Genomic DNA, 18,676 nt, shown 5'->3' with positions numbered 1-18,676 from the left:
GGGAGGAGGGAGCCGTGAGAGGGGAGGGGGGGGAGGAGGGAGCCGCTCACAGGAACCCTCCGAAAAAAAGATGGCGGCGGGCTCGGATCTGCTGGATGAGGTTTTCCTGAACACGGAGGTGGATGAGAAGGTGGTGAGCGACCTGGTGGGCTCCCTGGAGTCCCAGCTGGCGGCCTCCGGCCACCACCACCAGCACCACAAGGCGCAGGAGCCCCTGAGGGCCGCTGGGGGGCTGCTGGGGAACCATGTTGTGAGCAGCAGCAGTAGCAGCAGCAGCCCTAGCCCCAGCCCTGGAGGAGTAGTAGTAGGAGGCAATGCTAATGCCCAAACAGAGAGCAGCAGCGGCAGCAAGATGGGACTGAGTGCCCCAGAGATCACAAAAGCAGGTAACGTGGGCAGGGGTGGGGGGCTCTGAGGGAGAGGGGCCCTCCCCTCCCCCCACTCCCCAGCTCCCGCTGCCTCCTTCCCTCACTGCTTTCCCCCCTTTTCCCTCTCTCCTCCTTCTCGTTGTGGCAGGAGCGGGAGTGCAAAGGGTGGTATCGATCATACGGGGGAGAGCCTCCCCTCATCATGCCCCCTCGGTGTGTATCCGCGCCTCTGCTCCCTCCCCTTTATTTTCCCTCCTCGCCCGTGCTTACTCGAGGGTGTTGGATCATGTGTGGGGGCAGCCGCCCCGCAGAAGGAGCCGGCAGTGCCCGTCCGTGACTCTGCCGGTCCCCTCTTGCTTTTCCTGCCCTTGTTGCTGGAGTGTAAAAGGGCTCTGTTAATCTCGGGGACTGAAGGAGGCAGAGCCCACCCCCTTGGTCATGGCTGTGCCTCCCATGCCGCCTGTGATTGCTCCCCTTCCCTTTCCAGGGGTGGAGGTTATGGGGGGGATTCCCTCTTGATAATGCCGCCTTAGCTGTCTGTGTAAATGCTCCTTCCCCTCCCCCTTCGCTGTTGCTGAAGTGGAAGGGGGTGTTATTAATCATGACACCTATTTCCTGTAGAGGAGGAAGCGAGGGGGGATTTCAAGGGGAGGAAGTCCCTCAAAATGCTTCCCCCCCATATCTGCCTGTCTTGATATTCCCCCCGCACCCCCTCCCTTGTTCCAGGGGCTTGGAGGGGGCATGGGGACCTCTCATTCCTCCTCTGCCCTCAAGGGGGGGTAGTCACAACGCCGGGTCCCGGCAAGGGGGGGAATTCAGGCCACAACACCCCACCTTGCTCAGCGCCTTCTCCCAGCCGCCCACCCCCGGAGCTGCCTGGGAATATTCCCCCCTTGGTCTTGTGAGGCTTCTAGGGGGGCAGTGTGAAGGCTGGGACTGAGGGCTCGCTACGTGGGAATGGAGGGAAGCTGTTTTTCAGGGGGATTGAAAGAAATGTCTCCCCAGAATCTCTCTGCAATTCCTCCCCTCCCCCCTTTTTTATTTTTGATTTTGTCTTGCTGAAGTGTAAGAAGATACTACAGACCGTCTGTTATGATTGATGAAGCTCTTCTAGGAGGATCTCCTTGACCCTTATAATGTGCATCTCAGTGTCTGCCTGTCACTATTTTCCCATTTCTGTCTCCTTAGGGCCAGGACCTGGACTGTGTGTGATTGTACTTGTGCTAACACCAGGCCTTATCAAGGGGCATGAGGATTATTCAGGACAAGAAGCTACATCATCTTGTCCCTTCTGAAAACCAGCTTTGCTTTTTATTTATTTATTTTTAACTATCTTGGGCTGTGGGAACTTCAGATCCGTCGGAACAAATTCTGTCATAAGGAAGAGGGGTCTTCTAGAAACCTGCTCCAGGCCTTGCAGTACTTCTTATCTTGCCAGGCCAATGTTTTTCTTTCCTTTCACTTTTCATATTTTGCTGTTGTTGAGCCTCCTGATCTGACTGACTTACTTTGCAGATGCCAGGATTAGAGAGTAACGTGTGCTGGGTATAGGGAATATGTCTTAATTATGTGTCTTCCTTGGCCATTTTCCCCCCCTTGCAGTTGCAGTCCTGTTTCTAAACGGGATGTCAGGCTCCAGAATGGGGAGGAGGTCTTAGATGATCTTCTTACTTCCCTTGGTTCATAATAAATCTGTTTTCCCTGCTTTGTACTGTAGTGTCAAAAGCAGGGGTGTTACAGTTAATACTGAATCTGCCAGTCTTTGGTGGGATATTGGAGGCTTTAAGATAACATATTCTAAGCCATGTTCAGTTTGTACTCTGTCCTGTTTTCCTGGCTCCAGGCAGGCAGCTTGGGAGATGGAGAAGACCTGGTGATAAGGGAGAACATTCTGTCTTTGCTGGGCTTCTCTTCTTGCTCATTCGCTCTGTTTAACCTCGCTGTTGTTTTGCAGGGGCAGGAGGAGTGCAGGGGGGTGTTATTAATCATAACACCAGGTCCCAGACTTCAGCTCTGGATGGAGCCACCACAACGAGCACCAGCACCACCACTGCAGCAGCAGGAGGATCAGAAGTCACTGCTGCTCCAGGGACCCTCAGTCAGGGCAAATCGGTGGTTATCAGCACCATGGCAACTGCCTTGTCCACCAGGAATGGCAAGATTGGGACCACGACGGTGCAGACTTTGAATGGGAGTAACGTGGTGATGAACTCTCACCACACAGGAAGTGCTGCTTTCTCTGGGACTCCTGTGACTGCCAACCCCTCTCCTGCACCTGCTGTTGCCCCTCTCGTTAACAATGGACCCGGATCCGTGGGGAAAGGAAACGCTGTTAATGCTGTTTTGCCCTCAGCTTCTAACACTGTCATCCAGACTTCTTTCCTTAACACTGCTGTGTCCTCCGCGTCCTCCTCGTCGCCCACGGTGATCTCCTCGCAGCCAGCGGCCAGCGTTGGCACCGGGGCGCCCACGGTGACGCTGGTGAGGCCCCCCATCCACACAGCAGGACCCACGGTGGCTGCAGCTGCTGCAGCCACTCAGAACGGGAGCAATACTGTGATCAATTCAACCATCAGTGTGGGGAGTTTTCCTGCTGTTGCCACAGCCACTGTGGGATCTGGAGTTTCCCTCCAGACGTCACTTGTGAACAGCCAGTCTGGTTCCAGTGTGCCAGCAGCTCCTGCCACACAGGTCATCAAATCTGAGTCTCCTAAAACTATAGTCCAGGCAGTGTCCCAGCAGCAGACGCTGGCTACTGCTGGCCAGCCCAGTACTACAGGGGGTAACATGATTATTGGGCAAACTATGCAAGCTGGGCTCTCCAATGTTGCTCCCAATCCTGGTGGGATACCTCCTGCAGCTCCTGGCACACCCACAGGAATGGCTAAAGGCACTGCCAATACAGTGGCACAAAGTCTGCCAAGGACTCCAACACCAACCACAAGTGGAATCAGAGCAACTTTGACTCCTACAGTTTTAGCACCTCGTTTGCCTCAGCCACCTCAGAATCCGACTAACATTCAGAATTTTCAGTTACCACCAGGTAAGTCAGAGGATTGAGGGGTTTTATTTTGGAAGTGTGTATCTTGCAGGGAGGAAGGAATCCAAGGAAGAATCCGTGCCATTTAATTGTGAATTGTGGAAAAGGCATGACATGTAACAATGAGAATGGTCTGGTGTTGAGTAGTAGTAGCATAGTGGCATTCCACTACTTAGTGTCTGATTTTGGGTGACCAGAAAGTCTTTTCAGCAGTAATTGAAAATAATTCTGCCTGGTATCTTTGTTCCAATGTGAGTGTAGATGAAGCTGCAAACTGCCAAAATGTGACAATGGAACATTATCTAATGAAATGTTGTTATTTCATTAGCACAACAGACATTTTGAATTTTCAGGTGGTTTTGTCAGTAGTTTGTAGCCTTTATGTACTGCTTGGTTCCCTCCTGTCCCTGCGTGCCCCCAGTACCACAGAGCTCTTATAAACAGAGAAGCAGCAGATACAACACAAGAAAACTACCTACTTTGGCTTTACATACCTTCAAACTCTGACTTAAAAACTCACAGATTTGAAGCTTATGATCATCTTTTTAGTCACTGGCATCCTGATACAAAAGGCAGACTTCCTATGTCCTTACCTCACCCTGTTGTGTCTAGGGCTGCAGCTTTTGTAGTAGCTAGTCTCATGCTTAGTGCTGAGCATCTCTGGACAAGGAATCTAGTCCTGAGCTCAGTGGATGTGTGAAAAGCAGGGTGAGAAGCATTTATTTGCTCAAAATTGTTCTGTCCCTCCTTAAATATCCCACATTTAGAGATTGAATGTTATATATTTGCTATTATTTTGAGTCAGGCTTGTTGCTTGTATCCACTTTGATTTTTAACTGCAAATACTTGTGTGAACCTACACATTGCTTCCTGTCCTCATAATAATACATACGAGGGTATTGTATGTATTCTTAGTGCTCAGTGTTTTCAGGGCAGTGTGCAAAGAACAGCTAATTGAATTTTGCTACTAACAGGGAATGAAACTGGTGGTGATTTTAGTGGGTGGTCTTAGTAAAATACATCTCTTGGAACTCCTGAGCAGCCTCAGAGCTATGCACCTGTCACATAAAGTAGATCAGGAATTACGTGCTGTGTTACTAAACACTGTGTTTTTGTTAATGTGCTATCTGTGGTATGTGATGCCATGTAGTTTGATGAAGTCTGTCAAACATTCTGTGTATCCAAGTACTAACTGGTATAAATATTCCTCTTTTTTTGTCTGTAAAAGATTATTCCATATATGAGTAATTTGAATGGCGTGTTGCTAATTTAAAAAATAGCAGTAAAATTCAGATCTTGGAATTGTGGTGCTTGATTTGGAACCTGTAAATTGATAGGTTGGAAAAGCCTTATTTTATTTATTGCCATATTGTATCAAAGGATTGATCCAGTTTAGTCTAGTGCCATTTATATCTACATTTTTTGTTAATACTACATTATAAACCTGATTATGAGGGAAAATACTCATGTGGAGTCCAGTGGGACCCTTTTTCAGGTAGCTGATGTTTTCTGACTGCCAGAGCATCCTGAAACGTTACTCTTAGAAGCAGCATTGCCAATCCTTAAGTAAAATTGGACTGTAAATTGTTCCTTTGGAGTTCTTGATAAAACAATACAGGTTCTAAGCTCTTGGATTTTTATGAAGCACTTTTTTTCTCTGTCCTACACTTAAAGAAATATTTATGACTTAAAAAGAATAAGCATGACTTAAAATAAGCAAGTATATATGACTGGATACATAAAGATTGGAAACTGAGTTCTTCTATGATAACACAGGCTTAATATTGAAAAATATTTTCTTTGTGGAACTGATTATTTTTCTTTTACATTGCTTTAGTTTGTTTTTTATATTGCAAAAGTAACAAGCTTTAAAAATACTTTGCCTAAACCATCTCTTTCAAAACACTTAAGAATTGGTGGATGCTGGGCTCTTGCAGGCATCTCTCAGGCACAAGGACCAAGCACCTCTGCACACCTGGCCACATGAAGCTGCTGTGACCAGCAGAGTGCAGGTACACTCATAGTGAAAGGAGAAAAGGTGGCTGTGCTTCTGAGATTGTGTTTTCAATGACAGCATCATAGGCCAGGTTTTTGGAGGCAGTTTGGTACTGTGAAGCTGCAGCTGCAGTGCCTGTGTGCTGTGCACCTACTGCTTGCATTGAATTTACATTCAGAAGTTTGTTTCTATAAGTTAATAGTGTGTGCTACTAAGAGTTTCTATGACAGTGCTTGAAGCAGTTTGAAATCATACACTGCACACACAGCTTTTTACACCAAGAGTTACAAACACTTAGAAAATTCTGATGGAAGGTTTGACCATGACAGCACACTTTTTACTGTTATTTTCTTATCCAGAATTACTGTTTCTAGCTCTCCAAAATACAGTTACAGTGTCACATGTATGGAAAGCAGAATGTAAAATGTCAGCAGGAGTTATAAGCTGGGAGTTGAAAATTAGAAACCTTACAAGATTTTAAATGTTTTCTTTGAAAGACCATGTGGAAAACAAACTCCATCAATGGTCTTTAAAATATATTGCTATTAGAATAATGCTTTGTATCACATCAAGGTAATTATGCAGCAGACCTTGACTGATTGACAAATCTTGACAAACTGGAGATGTTTGAAGAGCCAGTGGGCCATAATTATTGTGACCTTACTGGATTTTGGTGTATTTCTTCTCCAAGGAACTGAGCTATTGTATCTGTGTATTAATGATGGTTTTCCACTTCTGGCATCTTTGAGGAAGGGGACTGTTGTCCTTAGTCTTTTCTTCAGGAGCCTGTGTTTGGGACTTTGTGCTCCAGTTGGACAGATTTGTGTAATGATGGTCCCAAAATAACCTTATTCACACCCTCTTTGAGAAGAGATGGAAATACTGTGAAATAATTTTGTAAGGGGGTAGGAACAAAAGTTTACACAATACTGCCTTAAGGATGCAACACTGCTGAAACTGACTGGAAATAAATGGAATGAAGCTTGTTGCTGAGTATTTCAGTAGTGAGAAATGTGTTATGTACAATAATACAGTAAGAAGTAGAAAATCAGTGACTTTGTTAAAGTGGTGAGTCGGTGTTCCGTGGTTAGAGGTGCTCAGAAAAGTATAACTGGGATCATGCACTAAAATTTATCTTTTGCATTGTAAGAGTGTGTAAAGTGTTTAGAGGTCATTGCTGACACAGGGTAGAATCACCTTGTGAACTGGCAAAACTTGGGTACTTTAAAATAATTTGAAAACCCCATCTTGTCCAGCAATGCTGTAGTACAAACCCAGCATGTGTGAGTTTATGCTTACCTAGCAGTACTGTCAGCTTGGGGTTCCAAGATTTGATTTCTCTTCTTGCAAATTTGTGTTGCTACTATCTTCTGCTTTATCTTTGTGTATAAACATCTCATAATAAGTTTTTAAGGTGTCTGCTTAGAGAAAGGAGCACATTGGTGAGTGCTGAGGGTATGCAGCACTCACTATGAGAATAGCATAGAGCAGGTAGTTCTGGATGGTTTTCTCCACTGGCTTAGGTGAAATTGAAATCTAGAAACTTTCACTTCCCTCTGTCCCTCTCTTTTCTTTTACCTTCTGAATGACTGTTAGTAGCTATGAAAATTTGGTGGCTTGATCATAAAGACTGCTATTTTCCTGATCAAATATGATTTGGTGAATGTAGTCCTGTTTGAAGATAGCAGATAGGATGGCATGTCATCATGGGGTTTTTTTTACTTCTACAGTCATGACCAGTTTTCCCACTAGCAGTGGTGCAGTTCTGCAGCTGTTGTAAAGGAGAATTGTTTTGCCTTGTATCTAAAAATAAAACTTCTTTATTACTTTCCCAAAACTCAGTTGGATCTGCCAGTAGCTGATGATAGGGGATGAGACTACAGATTTCTTCCTTGCTTTCTTTAAGAAAGCCATCTCATGTGCCTTTTCTGTGGTGAGGACAGGATGGGCCTTTTATAGACTGAGACACTGCTGTTAAAGGTGCCCCTTTAACAGTTCCTGAGTTCTGAACTCTAGCAGTGGTTAAAACTTACCATTGATGCTTTCCAGAAGCAAAGGATACCTGAAGGAGCATCAGTGCTCTACATCTGCACATCCTGGAAGATGTCCTACCTGAATATGCACACTCAAGGGTTTCTTCATGCTTTAGAGGCTCAAAACTTCATTTGGTGTTAAATTGAAGCTTTTTTATAGAATTGGATTGGTTTTTAGCTTGTGTTCACTATCCAGGAAGGATTCTAACTCAGGCCGTGGTTGTGGTGGCTTTAGCATGGGAAAACTGCCTGAACACAGTATTTAAAGCATGGGTTTGGGTCCTTTTGACTTGAGCAGTTGTACTTTTGGGAGGTGGAGTAACTGAAAAATAACTTCTGCAGGAGTAATTCTGTTTCCTTCAGTTGGGAGTTGGGGTAGTAGGTGATTGGGCAAAGGAGAGTGTATAAAAATGGAGAAGGGTGGCAACTGAGAAAAATCAAAGCAAGCAATTTATGTTACTTTTTCATACTGAGTGCCTCATTCTTTGGGTTTTTGTACTTGAAACATGTACCCCAGAAGTCCCTGAAGGAACTAGGATGTAGATAGATGAGGAAATCCTCAGAATCCCATAATATGAGGAACACAGGAAGGAACAGGGGAAATACTATGAAGTAGTGGAATGTGGTTGTTTCTATTTCTCACTGACTAGTAAGCGAGTTCAAACATATCCTCATTATAGTTTCCCTGTATGTTGCATGTGCTGCCAATATTATGCCTGTTAACTGTGTTGGCATGGCTTGATTTTGTTAAAAATAATGTCTGCAGTGCACTGTGACAATGGGGGTTTCTTAGAGTTTTACAGCATGTTTCACTTTCAAAGCATTTTACAAAATGCTTTAATCCTTGCAACCTGCCTGTGTGGTTGGTAAATAAAGTAGTAAAAACTCTGCTTTAGAGCTGGGGGAAAGAGCAAGTTCGAGAAGTTCTGACTTGCCCAAGGCCATGCAGGAATCGATATTTTGCCAGGATTGGAGCTTGGGAGTCCTGTACTTGGCGTGTAAAGCAGTATCTGTCTTTCTGGAAGATGACCATGGATCTCTTCTGCAGAACTCTTCTGGGTGCAGGGTGGATTTTATGTTCAAATCATGTATCAGCAAAAGGAACATTCTGCTTTATTTGGAATCTGCTACATCAGATCTGCCATATGTCACCAGACTGAAAGTTGTGTTTGTTCACATTGCACCTTCCATAGCTGAGGACTCTGCAGGCTTGGCTTTGTACCCCAAAGAGCCTGAGCCTCAGAGAGCTGTACAATGGGGTTTTCTGCTTCTGTTAAAAAGTGTCCTGGTGTTGTGCACATCTGATAAGACTGTGTCGTTAAGTGATGGGATCTAATGGGACTATAATTGTGAATCTGTTAAGCTATGAAAGCTATTAACTCTGATTACATATTGTTCAGTTCTGTTATGAAAAATACTGTTCCCAACAGCCTTTGGAAGTGTATGGATCTGTATGATCTTCAAATTATGATCTTCTGGGGTTTTTGGGTATCACTAAGCTTTTGATAAAGGTTATTGGTCAATAACCAAAAGTGATTTAATTCTTTTGAAGTGTTTTGCACTCTGCAAGAAGTTACATGATTTCCATCTCTGGAAATTGAAGCAGGTCGCTTGTGAAACCTTCTTGGTTTGAGGACCACAAATTTGAATGTTGCCCAGGATTTGCATCCCTTACTAATAGAGGATGCTGCAGCCTTGTTAGCAAACTGAGGTGAAAATGCATGAGTTTGGGCCACTGATAAGAGACAAATTATATCACAAACTCTTCAAATGAAGTATTTTGGTGTATGAGAACTCTTACCGTTGTCTGTCTTCCCTGTTTTGGGAAATGATATGTAAATATCATTCTAAAATATTTATGAAGTAGTTCTAGAACACAGCTGAAAATACTGATTTTTAAACTACCTAGGTTCAAGGAAAGAGAAAGTACTGGTGTGTGGAAAGGTTGCTTTGTGTAAAAACTTTGTGATCAATACTGAGTCTGCTCAGAAAGAACTGGACATAGAAGTCTCTTAACACATTAAACATTTTTTGTTACTGTGTTTATTTTTTTTTGGTCAGAAATATTCAAAATCATAATTTTTACCTTAAAATAGCTGCTCTTGTCAAGATTATTGTTTGTGTAGAAACGTTATGAATGCTTGTAACTCCATTAATCTGTCTGAAACTTCTTGAATTTGTTGCCATTGCTTCATGTAAGGAAAAAGGGCTTTTGCTAATTGGCAGGCTGTTAGCAAGTTTAGCTTTGTTAGGCACATTATCTCTTGTGAAAGAAGATTTGGAAAGGTAGTGGCATGAAGATTAGAATTTTGAAAATACAGTTTCTCAGAACTGAAGAGAAACATGTGTATCTATCACAAAGGTAGAGAGGAGGTTTTAGTCCTGGTTAATGGAGCTATTTCAGGTGTGTTATGAACCCCAAAGCTCGTATGAAGGAAGGCCAAACTCTAGGGAGAGAGTGTTGCTCACAGGTGACAAAGGGCTTTTTCTTTGCACAGCCACAGGTCTATTCCTGTGTGCAAATAATTGTATCAGCCCTCTTGTATCTGCTTCCTTGTAGGAGAAGCAAAATTGCTGATACAGCCTGGTCTGTGTACAGGTTGTAATTAAACAGGTGTAAAGATTATGTGATCATACATATTTCAAATTAAATGAGGTTTTTTTTTTCCATAGACACATAAATAGAGCTTTTTGGTTGTTTTAAAACTTCTAGGACAGTTTTACCTCAGCTTACTCTGGAAATTTTTAAACAGTTCTAATCTGTGGGAATTTCTTCCTGGAAATGCTGGTTGTCTTCTGGAGGTGCAGGTGTCTCAACTGAGAGCCAGTTTTTTAGCACAAGCCATCTTCTCTTGGAGTAATTCTCTTCGGGTGTCTTTAGCATAATATTTAATGTAAATGGTTGTCCTTGAGGTCTTATTTATGCCTTGAAGGGTTTTTAAAAATATAGAATATTTTTTGTGAGAACAAAATGTTGATTATTGTCACTGGATAATGGTATAGATCTATCAGTAATCAGGAAAGAGGTGATAATTATAAGGAATTGATATACCTGCAGTGAGATCTGTTCAGCATCTCAGCAGAACTGTCTTAAGGTGTTTTACAATGTATATGATCTTTGGGTCTGTGACTGTTGTCAGACTCAAAATAACATTTTAAAACTATGAGTTTCTGTACTTAGATTATCAGTAATCAAAAAGTTGCACTTTGAACGTCAAAGGCTGATGCTCAGCAAAATGTGTAAATGTGTTATAAAATAGGTTAAATAGGGATGGTGCTTTTACTTTGTATTTGCACAGAATTTAGTGCAAGGTCCAGTTTGGATACCAAGCTCTTTCTGTGGGATTTGGAAAAGGATATTGATGAAAATTAAGTAACTTTTTGCCATGGTAGATCTCTATTTATAAATTTGAGTTGTAACTTATGAATGCTATGTATCTTAATTTTGATGCTTTTTCCCTTAAAATGCCGTACTAAAATGTATTTTTCAATAACACATACCCTAGACAACGAATAACATAAAAATCACAGCAGTGTGTAATATTATTTTACATGACTGACATGAACTGTCCTAAGATTTGTATTGAATTGAGTAAGCCTCTCCTGTAAAAATGGTCTAACTTATGATTATAACTTGATTAAAATATGCTTGTGAGAGTAGCTGAACTGTTAAAAGCTATCACAGTGCTTTTGTGCAGAATAAAGCACGTGCTGGATAGACTGTGCTGTCAACCAGTGCAGTTGAAAAATGTGTGCTCCAGATATCAGAGTATAAACAAAAGCCAGGCAATGAGGTGTGGTGCTGTGCTCGAGTCCTCCTGAGAGGGTTTGGGGTGCAGCAAGGCTGTACTGAGTTGTCTGCACACCTTCCTTCAGTTTATTAATCAAACATTTCTGTAAGGGAGGGCTCATCTTAGAGCCTCTCTCCCAAACAATAACATCAGGTGCTTTGGGCCTGAGTCGTGGTGTGGCGAGTGGGACCAGTTGTGCTCACATGAGTCACAAGTGCCAGCTCCGAGGAGCAGCACTGAGGAATTGCAGCACCTGTGGCAGAAGAGGGGATGGAGGGGACCAGAAGAGTGTTTGTGGAGGGATCAGTGTGGGAGAAGAGATCTGGGCTAGGGAGGCTGACAGTGACTGAACTGTGTGGAAGTTAAAAGACAAGCATGAGGAATCAGTAGTTTTTAACAGACATTATGTGCAGTCATGTTTGCAGTAGTATTAAGGGTGGATTGGAAGAATATACAAGTGTTCATGCATTGAGATTCAACCTCTTAGTTCCTTTCTTTCTTCCATTTTTGCCAGTGTATCATTTGATTTTCTTTCCTTCCCTGTCCTCCATGGGGGAGGGGGAGAAAAGGCACTAATTATTTATAAGTGTTAGTCATACCCAGTCATTAAGCTTAGTCATTACTCAGGACTGTGCATTTGATGGTTAGTAAAAATCAAAACGAAACCCGATTTTGTTGAAAAGCGTTCTGAATTCAGGCTTACAGGTGTGAAAATAATTCTCCTTCTGTGTTCAGACTAACTGCAAAAGCAGAGCTACTTAATAAATGTTGCTATCAGCCAAATGGCATGTAATGTCATGTCCCAGTTGATGGCTTGTATTGAACTTGCAGGCGTAGTGTTTGGCATATTCTCAAAGCATATTCTGTATGGGCAGTGAGAGAGGCATGAATTCACAGAGGAGGATGTGGAGGGAATGTTTGTGCTGAGGCTGCCCTGGGGAGCTGTCAGTCAGTGGAATTGTCCAGCTCTGGGTCTCCACAGCTTCAGCTGAAAAGGTGGCATCAGCTAAAATTACAGAGAGTGTATACCTTGAGCTGGGCGTTCACAGTGGGGACAAATTAAAGAAATGTGTTCTTTGTGGCTTCTCATGGACTTAGTTGTTTTAGGCTCTTGCATTCCGAAGGAAGAAAGCATTGATTTAAAGCATTACTCCTCATTAAGTATTTCTGTGCAGACTCTGGTAATAAATGCAAACTAACTCGGCCATTCCCATTTCTTTAGGTGCTTGAACAGCACTAATGTTGACACACCTTGGTAGAGGCAAACTGTCACAAATAAAGACAGGTTGAGTTTTAAAACCTCCTATTTAAAATAACAGACATAAAGAATTAGTGACACTTTATTTTGTGTCTTCCTTTCTCAAACACAAATCTGATTTTGGTATAATTGCTTTGTTGTTTGATCTAAGTATATTGAAATTAATGGCAGAGCTGCATCTGAATTGCTTGGAGATCAATAATTAAAGCAATTGGTTTAGCTCTTGATAGTGTTTTTCTTAGCTGTTTCGACATCAGACAGATTTGTGTGATGATTGGGTTGCAATTTGACAGAGCACTCTGCTGTTCTAGCTTTGTATCCTTGACTAGAAAGGATTGTTAACACACTTTCAAGGAATTTAGCTTTCCAGAGAAGTGAAAATAGTTGCAAATCACATTGTTGTTGAAGCATTTGTCAATTGTTGCTATATAAAATGATGTATTTTCCAGAACAGTTCTTACACACCTCTTCAAATGAGCAGGTAAGATTTTTTACATATGGGATCACTCTTAAATGCAGTGTCTTTTTGGCATTCCAACATGACCTTATTCCTTTAAATATATTCTTAAAAGGTTTGTGAATCAATCCTTTGCAAATGATTCGTTTCTTTACCTTTTAGACAGTACAGTTTTAGACAGTTCAGTTGTGTTGTTTGAAACAGAACTCTTGCATAGTAAGAGTAAGAAAAAGCTTTTAAAATTAAATTGAGTTTTTTGTCTATTGACTCTTCTGTAAGGAAAAACAAGCAGTTTTTCATAATGTGAACTTCTGTACTTGGTCTGCACAAAATGCACTTTCTGTGCACTGCTGTGAGGATTCTTGAGGATATTTGCAAATGTGTCTTTCACCTGTGTTGACGACAATAATGAATCAGCTGTTGAAGAATTAATATTTTTGAGACCATAATGGCTGGTTGGAATCCGTGTTGGATAGAGTAGTGGTAGCCAGCAGTGGAGTGCTGCTGTTGAATGTTGTATCTTAACTTTTAGTCACTCTGTTTGGGTAGAATTCTCCTTTACTCCAGAGTGACATGAGTTGAAAAGGAAATGGAATTTGCTTTTGTAGTTCATGTCTAAAACTCTGTGCCATGCCAGTCTTCAGTGCCTGCCAGGAGAAACTCCAAGTATTTTGTATTAGAGGTGCTCTGAACAACACCTGGCAGTCATGCCATGTTTTTTTCATGGTGAGTTGTAGCACACCTTCAGTGCAGCAGGAGCTGACCATTTAACAGGTCCCTTTCACTGGGCACAGGGTGTCCTGTGTGCTCAGCACAGCTTTGTGCAGAACCTCAGCCTTGCAGCTCTGGGCTGCCCATTGCTCTGGAGCAAGGCACCAGGGAACTGGCACAGGTTTGTCCTGTGTGCTGGACAGCTCTGTCACTGCCTGGCAGTTTATGGAGCTGCAGACCTGCAGCTCAGCAGGGAACATATCTGCTACTGCCTTGTGTTTGTGCAGCCTGACCTCCTCGTGCCAGTGCAGGGCAGCTGCAGTCTCACATGGTCATGGGGTCATTTTGAGCTGTTGGGTTCCCTGATACCTCCTGATCCCTGCACTAGGGAGACTTCTCCTTAGGCACTGTGCTTATCCTTGTGGAGCTAAGGTGTCTTTATAGAAATCACAAAACAACCACGTTTGTTGATGGAACTGGAAAGCTCAGATTGCTGATGAGGTCGAAGGCTTGGGCAAGCAAGTTCAAGCAGAATTTTTTCTGGACTTGTGCAGTACAGATCTCCTGAGGTTCTAAGCACCTAAACTTAAGTATATCTAATATATACTTAACAGTGTGCACATTTCTCCTGAACTACAAAGTAGTGTGTCTTCAGTAACATCTAATCTGCACTTCTGTTATCATTTACAGTTCTATTCTGCTTGGCTTGATTTGTAATCCCTGTTTCTCAAGATTTGGTGTATAGATGTCCTTCATGAGCCACTACTCATCTGGTTTGCTACAGAGGCTGCTCTTTAATGTGTGTAAATCGTTCTAAATGTGCTAGACACTGTCTAGTGTTAGGGAAGATTTCCTTAATGACCCAGATTTTCATGGAAATGCAGTGGACTAGTAGACTTCAATAGGTTCTTTCTGCTTTCTTTGGGCTTTCATTCCTCTAGAGTGGGAGTTTTTCCAGGTGGGTCAATTACTGGAAGAGGAGGAATGGTGGATTGTTGGACAGCATTCATGTCAATACCAGGTTATCATTGTCTTTTCTACAGTAAGGAACCCTGTCACATATACCACTTATCCCGAAAGCTCTTCCTGTAGCTTGTATTGGCAGCTGACTTTTTCTCCAGCTCTCACTCAGGTATTCCAGCATTTTTGTATTGGAAAAAATTTAAAAATGTTGTCCTTTTTATAAGAGTTTTATCATTCCGGGGTCCTTGTGTAACCTGATCCAATCAGTTACAGAGCATGGACTCAGCCCCTTGGCTTTAGATGGTTTTTCTGGTGTGATAACTTGCATAACCTTACACACACATTCACTTTTTCTTTTGCTGCAACAGAATCTCTTCTGACAATACCAAAAGGATTCTTTCCTAAAGCTTCCCCTGCTAATATGGCACAGCCCACTTAGGATTACTGTCAGATTTTTCTGCCATGTCAAATGTTTGCAGCATCTTGCCACAAATGTGTGTGTGCTCAAGAGCTTAAGGCCCAAAGGGCTTTGACGTGGAGATAACCTCTTAGTGAACTTCCCTAGCAAATCTAGTTAGGATTTGAAGGTTTGTCAGATGTCAGTGCACTGTATGATCAATAACCTCCTTTTCTAGAGAAGTTTGTAGGGACTTTGGCTTTCTACACCAGAATCATCAGTCCTCTGGTTATTCTTTGGGCATTCTTTCTGAACATCAGTATGTGTGTCTATTGATTCTTTGCTGCCTAATCTCCCTGACCCCAATTGGTTTTTCTTGGGAAGTTTATAGTTACCTTTTTACTTTAAGAAGAGATTTTCCTCAGGAGACTAGGAAAGGATATTCTCCATCCCCTTTCAAGATCATGCATCCATTAATTCTTCTGTTATGTCTCAGAAAAAAACATCTTCTTAAAAGTCTAGATTCTTAGGTTCTGACTTGATCTGGATTAACCATGAGCTACATTGTGGGTAACAAACAATATCTGTAAGCTTGAACCTTCTGTTCTTCTGTTGAGTGTGTGCATCAGAAAGAGAGATGATGTCACTTGGGACCAGATAGTGACAGATGATGTCACTTGAATCAGGGTCATGTGTAGGGTTTGTATTTCACAGGCAGGAGTTTTGTCCTTGTACAGTGTCAAGCACTGTGACAAGCACAAGCACACCTTGCTGTGTCCTCAGTTAGGTGCTTGCTGACTGGAGAGGGAGTCCCTCAGTGTGTCCCCCATGGTATGATGGGGGGAGTCCCTGTGGAGTCCCTGAGACATGGAGGGGTGACACTGGGATATGGAATGTTACCCTGAGAGGTAACATTGAGATATGGAGTATTATCCTGAGGTGTGACATTGGGATATGGAGTGTTATCCTGAGGGGTGACACTGGGATATGGAATGTTACTCTGAGAGGTGACACTGGGATATGGAACTATCCTGAGGGGTGACACTGGGATATGGAATGTTACCCTGAGAGGTAACATTGAGATATGGAGCATTATCCTTGAGGGGTGACACTGGGATATGGAGCATTATCCTGGAGATGACACTGGGATAATGAATGTTGTCCTAAGGGGTGACACTGGGATATGGAGCCATCCTGAGAGGTGGCACTGGGGAGGTAACATTGAGATATGGAGCATTATCCTTGAGGGGTGACACTGGGATATGGAGCATTATCCTGGAGGTGACACTGGGATAATGAATGTTATCCTAAGGGGTGACATTGGGATGTGGAATATTACCCTGAGGGGTGACACTGGGTTATGGAGTGTTATCCTGAGAGGTGGCACTGGAATATGCAATGTAACCCTGAAGGGTGACACTGGGACGTGCTGCTGTTGGAGTGGCCTCCTGCTGGGTGTGGCTGTCAGAGGTGACACTGCTGCACTGTGCACTTCCTCAGAACACTGATCTGAAGGTGCTGCTGTGTCTGCAGATGGTTTTGTCTCCCTCACTGGAAAGTCCAGCTCCTATAAATATTACTAATCAAGATTTACCAGTAAGAACTGGTAACAAATCTGGAAACTGTTTTAGTTTGGTTTGTTTTCTGGATGTAGGGGTTCTCTAGTAAGAAAGTTGTATGTGTGTGGCATTACACAGATAATCAGAATGGTCTGCAAAGGCTACACAATATTTCATTGGTCTTCCTTATAATTCTGTTAATTTTTTTCTTTAGTCTTTGATAAACCAAGCCATGTTTCAAAGAAAGAGGGAAGTATTAGGAAAAAAAGTCTGGTTTGTGTTTTTCTGATATGTCCAATGGCCAGCACTTTTCACTTTTTATTCCAGTGCATGATTTTACACATTTTATTAATTGAAAAAACACTAACAAAGAAAAAATCCCCAAAGCACAACACTTTATAAATGGAAATGTCATTAGCAAATGGAATTACAAATAAGCAAGAGGCAAAGATGACCCTGCAGAATCATGCAGCTACATCACATAATGATGGCATTTTCCATCCTGAACAATCATGTAAACAGGATTGATCTGGGAAGGTCTTCACAGCAAGAGCATGTGAGGTGACCATTGTGCTGGTCAGGAACACAAGTCTTTCTGGCATCAGAAACAGCCAACCAAGTTCATTAATCCTTCATTTGGAGCCATGATGAATTGTTTAATTCAAACTCAGATATGAACCTCTTTCAGGATTCTCTTAAGCATCTAACTTCTAACAAAAATGGTAATTAATTTTAATTAGTTTTTTAATGAGAGACTTGGAAAGAATTCTTGAATGCTTGCATTTTTAATAGTGAGTATGATTTTAGAGTGCATGTGATCAGACTTTCTAGGAAGAAGAAGGCAGAAAGATATTTAAAATGGCCAGGTTTTATTGTCACCTTTTTCTAATTGAACGTTTCCAATGATGTTTATTAGCTATTTGATCTCAAGCAGTAATTAATCCATTAATCCAGGAACAAAAACTTGGTTGATAAAACAGAAAGATATTTTCCGTCTTTAAATATGTTGCTGAATTTAATAGAAACAGTGAGATAAGTTATACAATTCTAGCTGTCCTCTAGTACCTGGTAGCCCAGACCTGGTTCATTCAGCATTTGTCGCCTTATGCATTGGAGTTTGAGGTTATGATACTTACCTGTGTTTAAATACTTAAAATGTAAGTTTTGGAAAGAAATTTATTTTTCTGCACGTGTGGCTGTCAGGTCTTCCTGTTCTCCACTGTCATGAATTAACTGAGATTCATGTATGGATGGGGAGAGGGGGTGTTACAGTCCCACAGTGATTTTGTTTAAAAGTAGGAGATAAATGGGATTTTTGATTTTAATTCATAATCGAGTTATCTCCAGTGATCCTTCTGAACTTCACTGAAAATCCACTTAATGCCAGCTTGGGTATAGTTTTGGGTTAGTGAGTTCTTTTTTTAGCTAATTGGGTTGGAAAAGAGTTTATAGCTGGACTGTGGGGACAGAAGCTCAGAGAGCAGCTCCATCTCCCTTTTTAAAGAATTCCCATCAAGCTGGAGGGGTGTTTTGTGTTCACTCAAAACTTCCTTGCCTGCACACTGTAGTACAGGAGAATTTCTGCACAGAAATTTGAAGTTCATGACATTCTGAATTCTTACACCTTTTCCAAAGTCACCCAGCCACCAACAAGCTAACATTCCAAGCAGGTGAAGTGTCTCATGTCATCATACTGTGTGATTAAAGTTTGTGCAGGATTAGTCAGCTGGTAGTAACTCTCTTTATGTTTGTATGTAGCCTTGTGTGCACAGGAATTTATCAGTGGTAGAGGCTGACTTAATGACATGTTAGAATAGAAAAATTAAAAATAACTGTGTATCAAATTTGAGTGGGAATGAAAGAACTATTTAAATAGTGACAGATAGAAATGTGGCTTTGTATGAGTTACTTTTTTATTATGACTTCAATACTTGAAAGAAGTACTTCAGACTTCCTGGAGTTAGAAATCTAACAGGGTAGTGCTTAGAGTCAGGGTTTGAATTACAAATGATTGTTTTGTCTGTCTGCTGCCAAAAATTGAACTTTCTTGATATGTTTTCTGAAGCTCACATTAGTATGCTTTTCAACTGTCTGTTTGAGCAG

At 42.1% G+C, this 18,676-nt stretch overlaps 1 protein-coding gene across 2 annotated transcripts in view; it reads left to right on the top strand.

The window, feature by feature from the left end:
- Positions 1–17: 17 nt before the first annotated feature.
- The window catches only part of TAF4 (TATA-box binding protein associated factor 4), a 36,971-nt gene continuing 18,312 nt past the window's right edge, over positions 18–18,676 (top strand). For both annotated transcript variants that reach the window (XR_005628678.1, XM_039719369.1), the window contains exons 1-2: positions 18–386; positions 2,323–3,411. Coding sequence is in view for 1 of the 2 variants with exons in the window: in XM_039719369.1 (XP_039575303.1) it covers positions 71–386; positions 2,323–3,411 (1,405 nt within the window). In the remaining variant the exon portion in view is untranslated. The remainder of the gene's footprint in view (positions 387–2,322; positions 3,412–18,676) is intronic.

Source organism: Passer montanus, unplaced genomic scaffold, assembly GCF_014805655.1.
Source record: "Passer montanus isolate IOZ18808 unplaced genomic scaffold, ASM1480565v1 scaffold41, whole genome shotgun sequence".
Lineage (NCBI taxonomy): Eukaryota > Metazoa > Chordata > Aves > Passeriformes > Passeridae > Passer > Passer montanus.
Note: the sequence above shows the minus strand (reverse complement) of the source record. Positions and strands in the feature narration are given on the sequence as shown.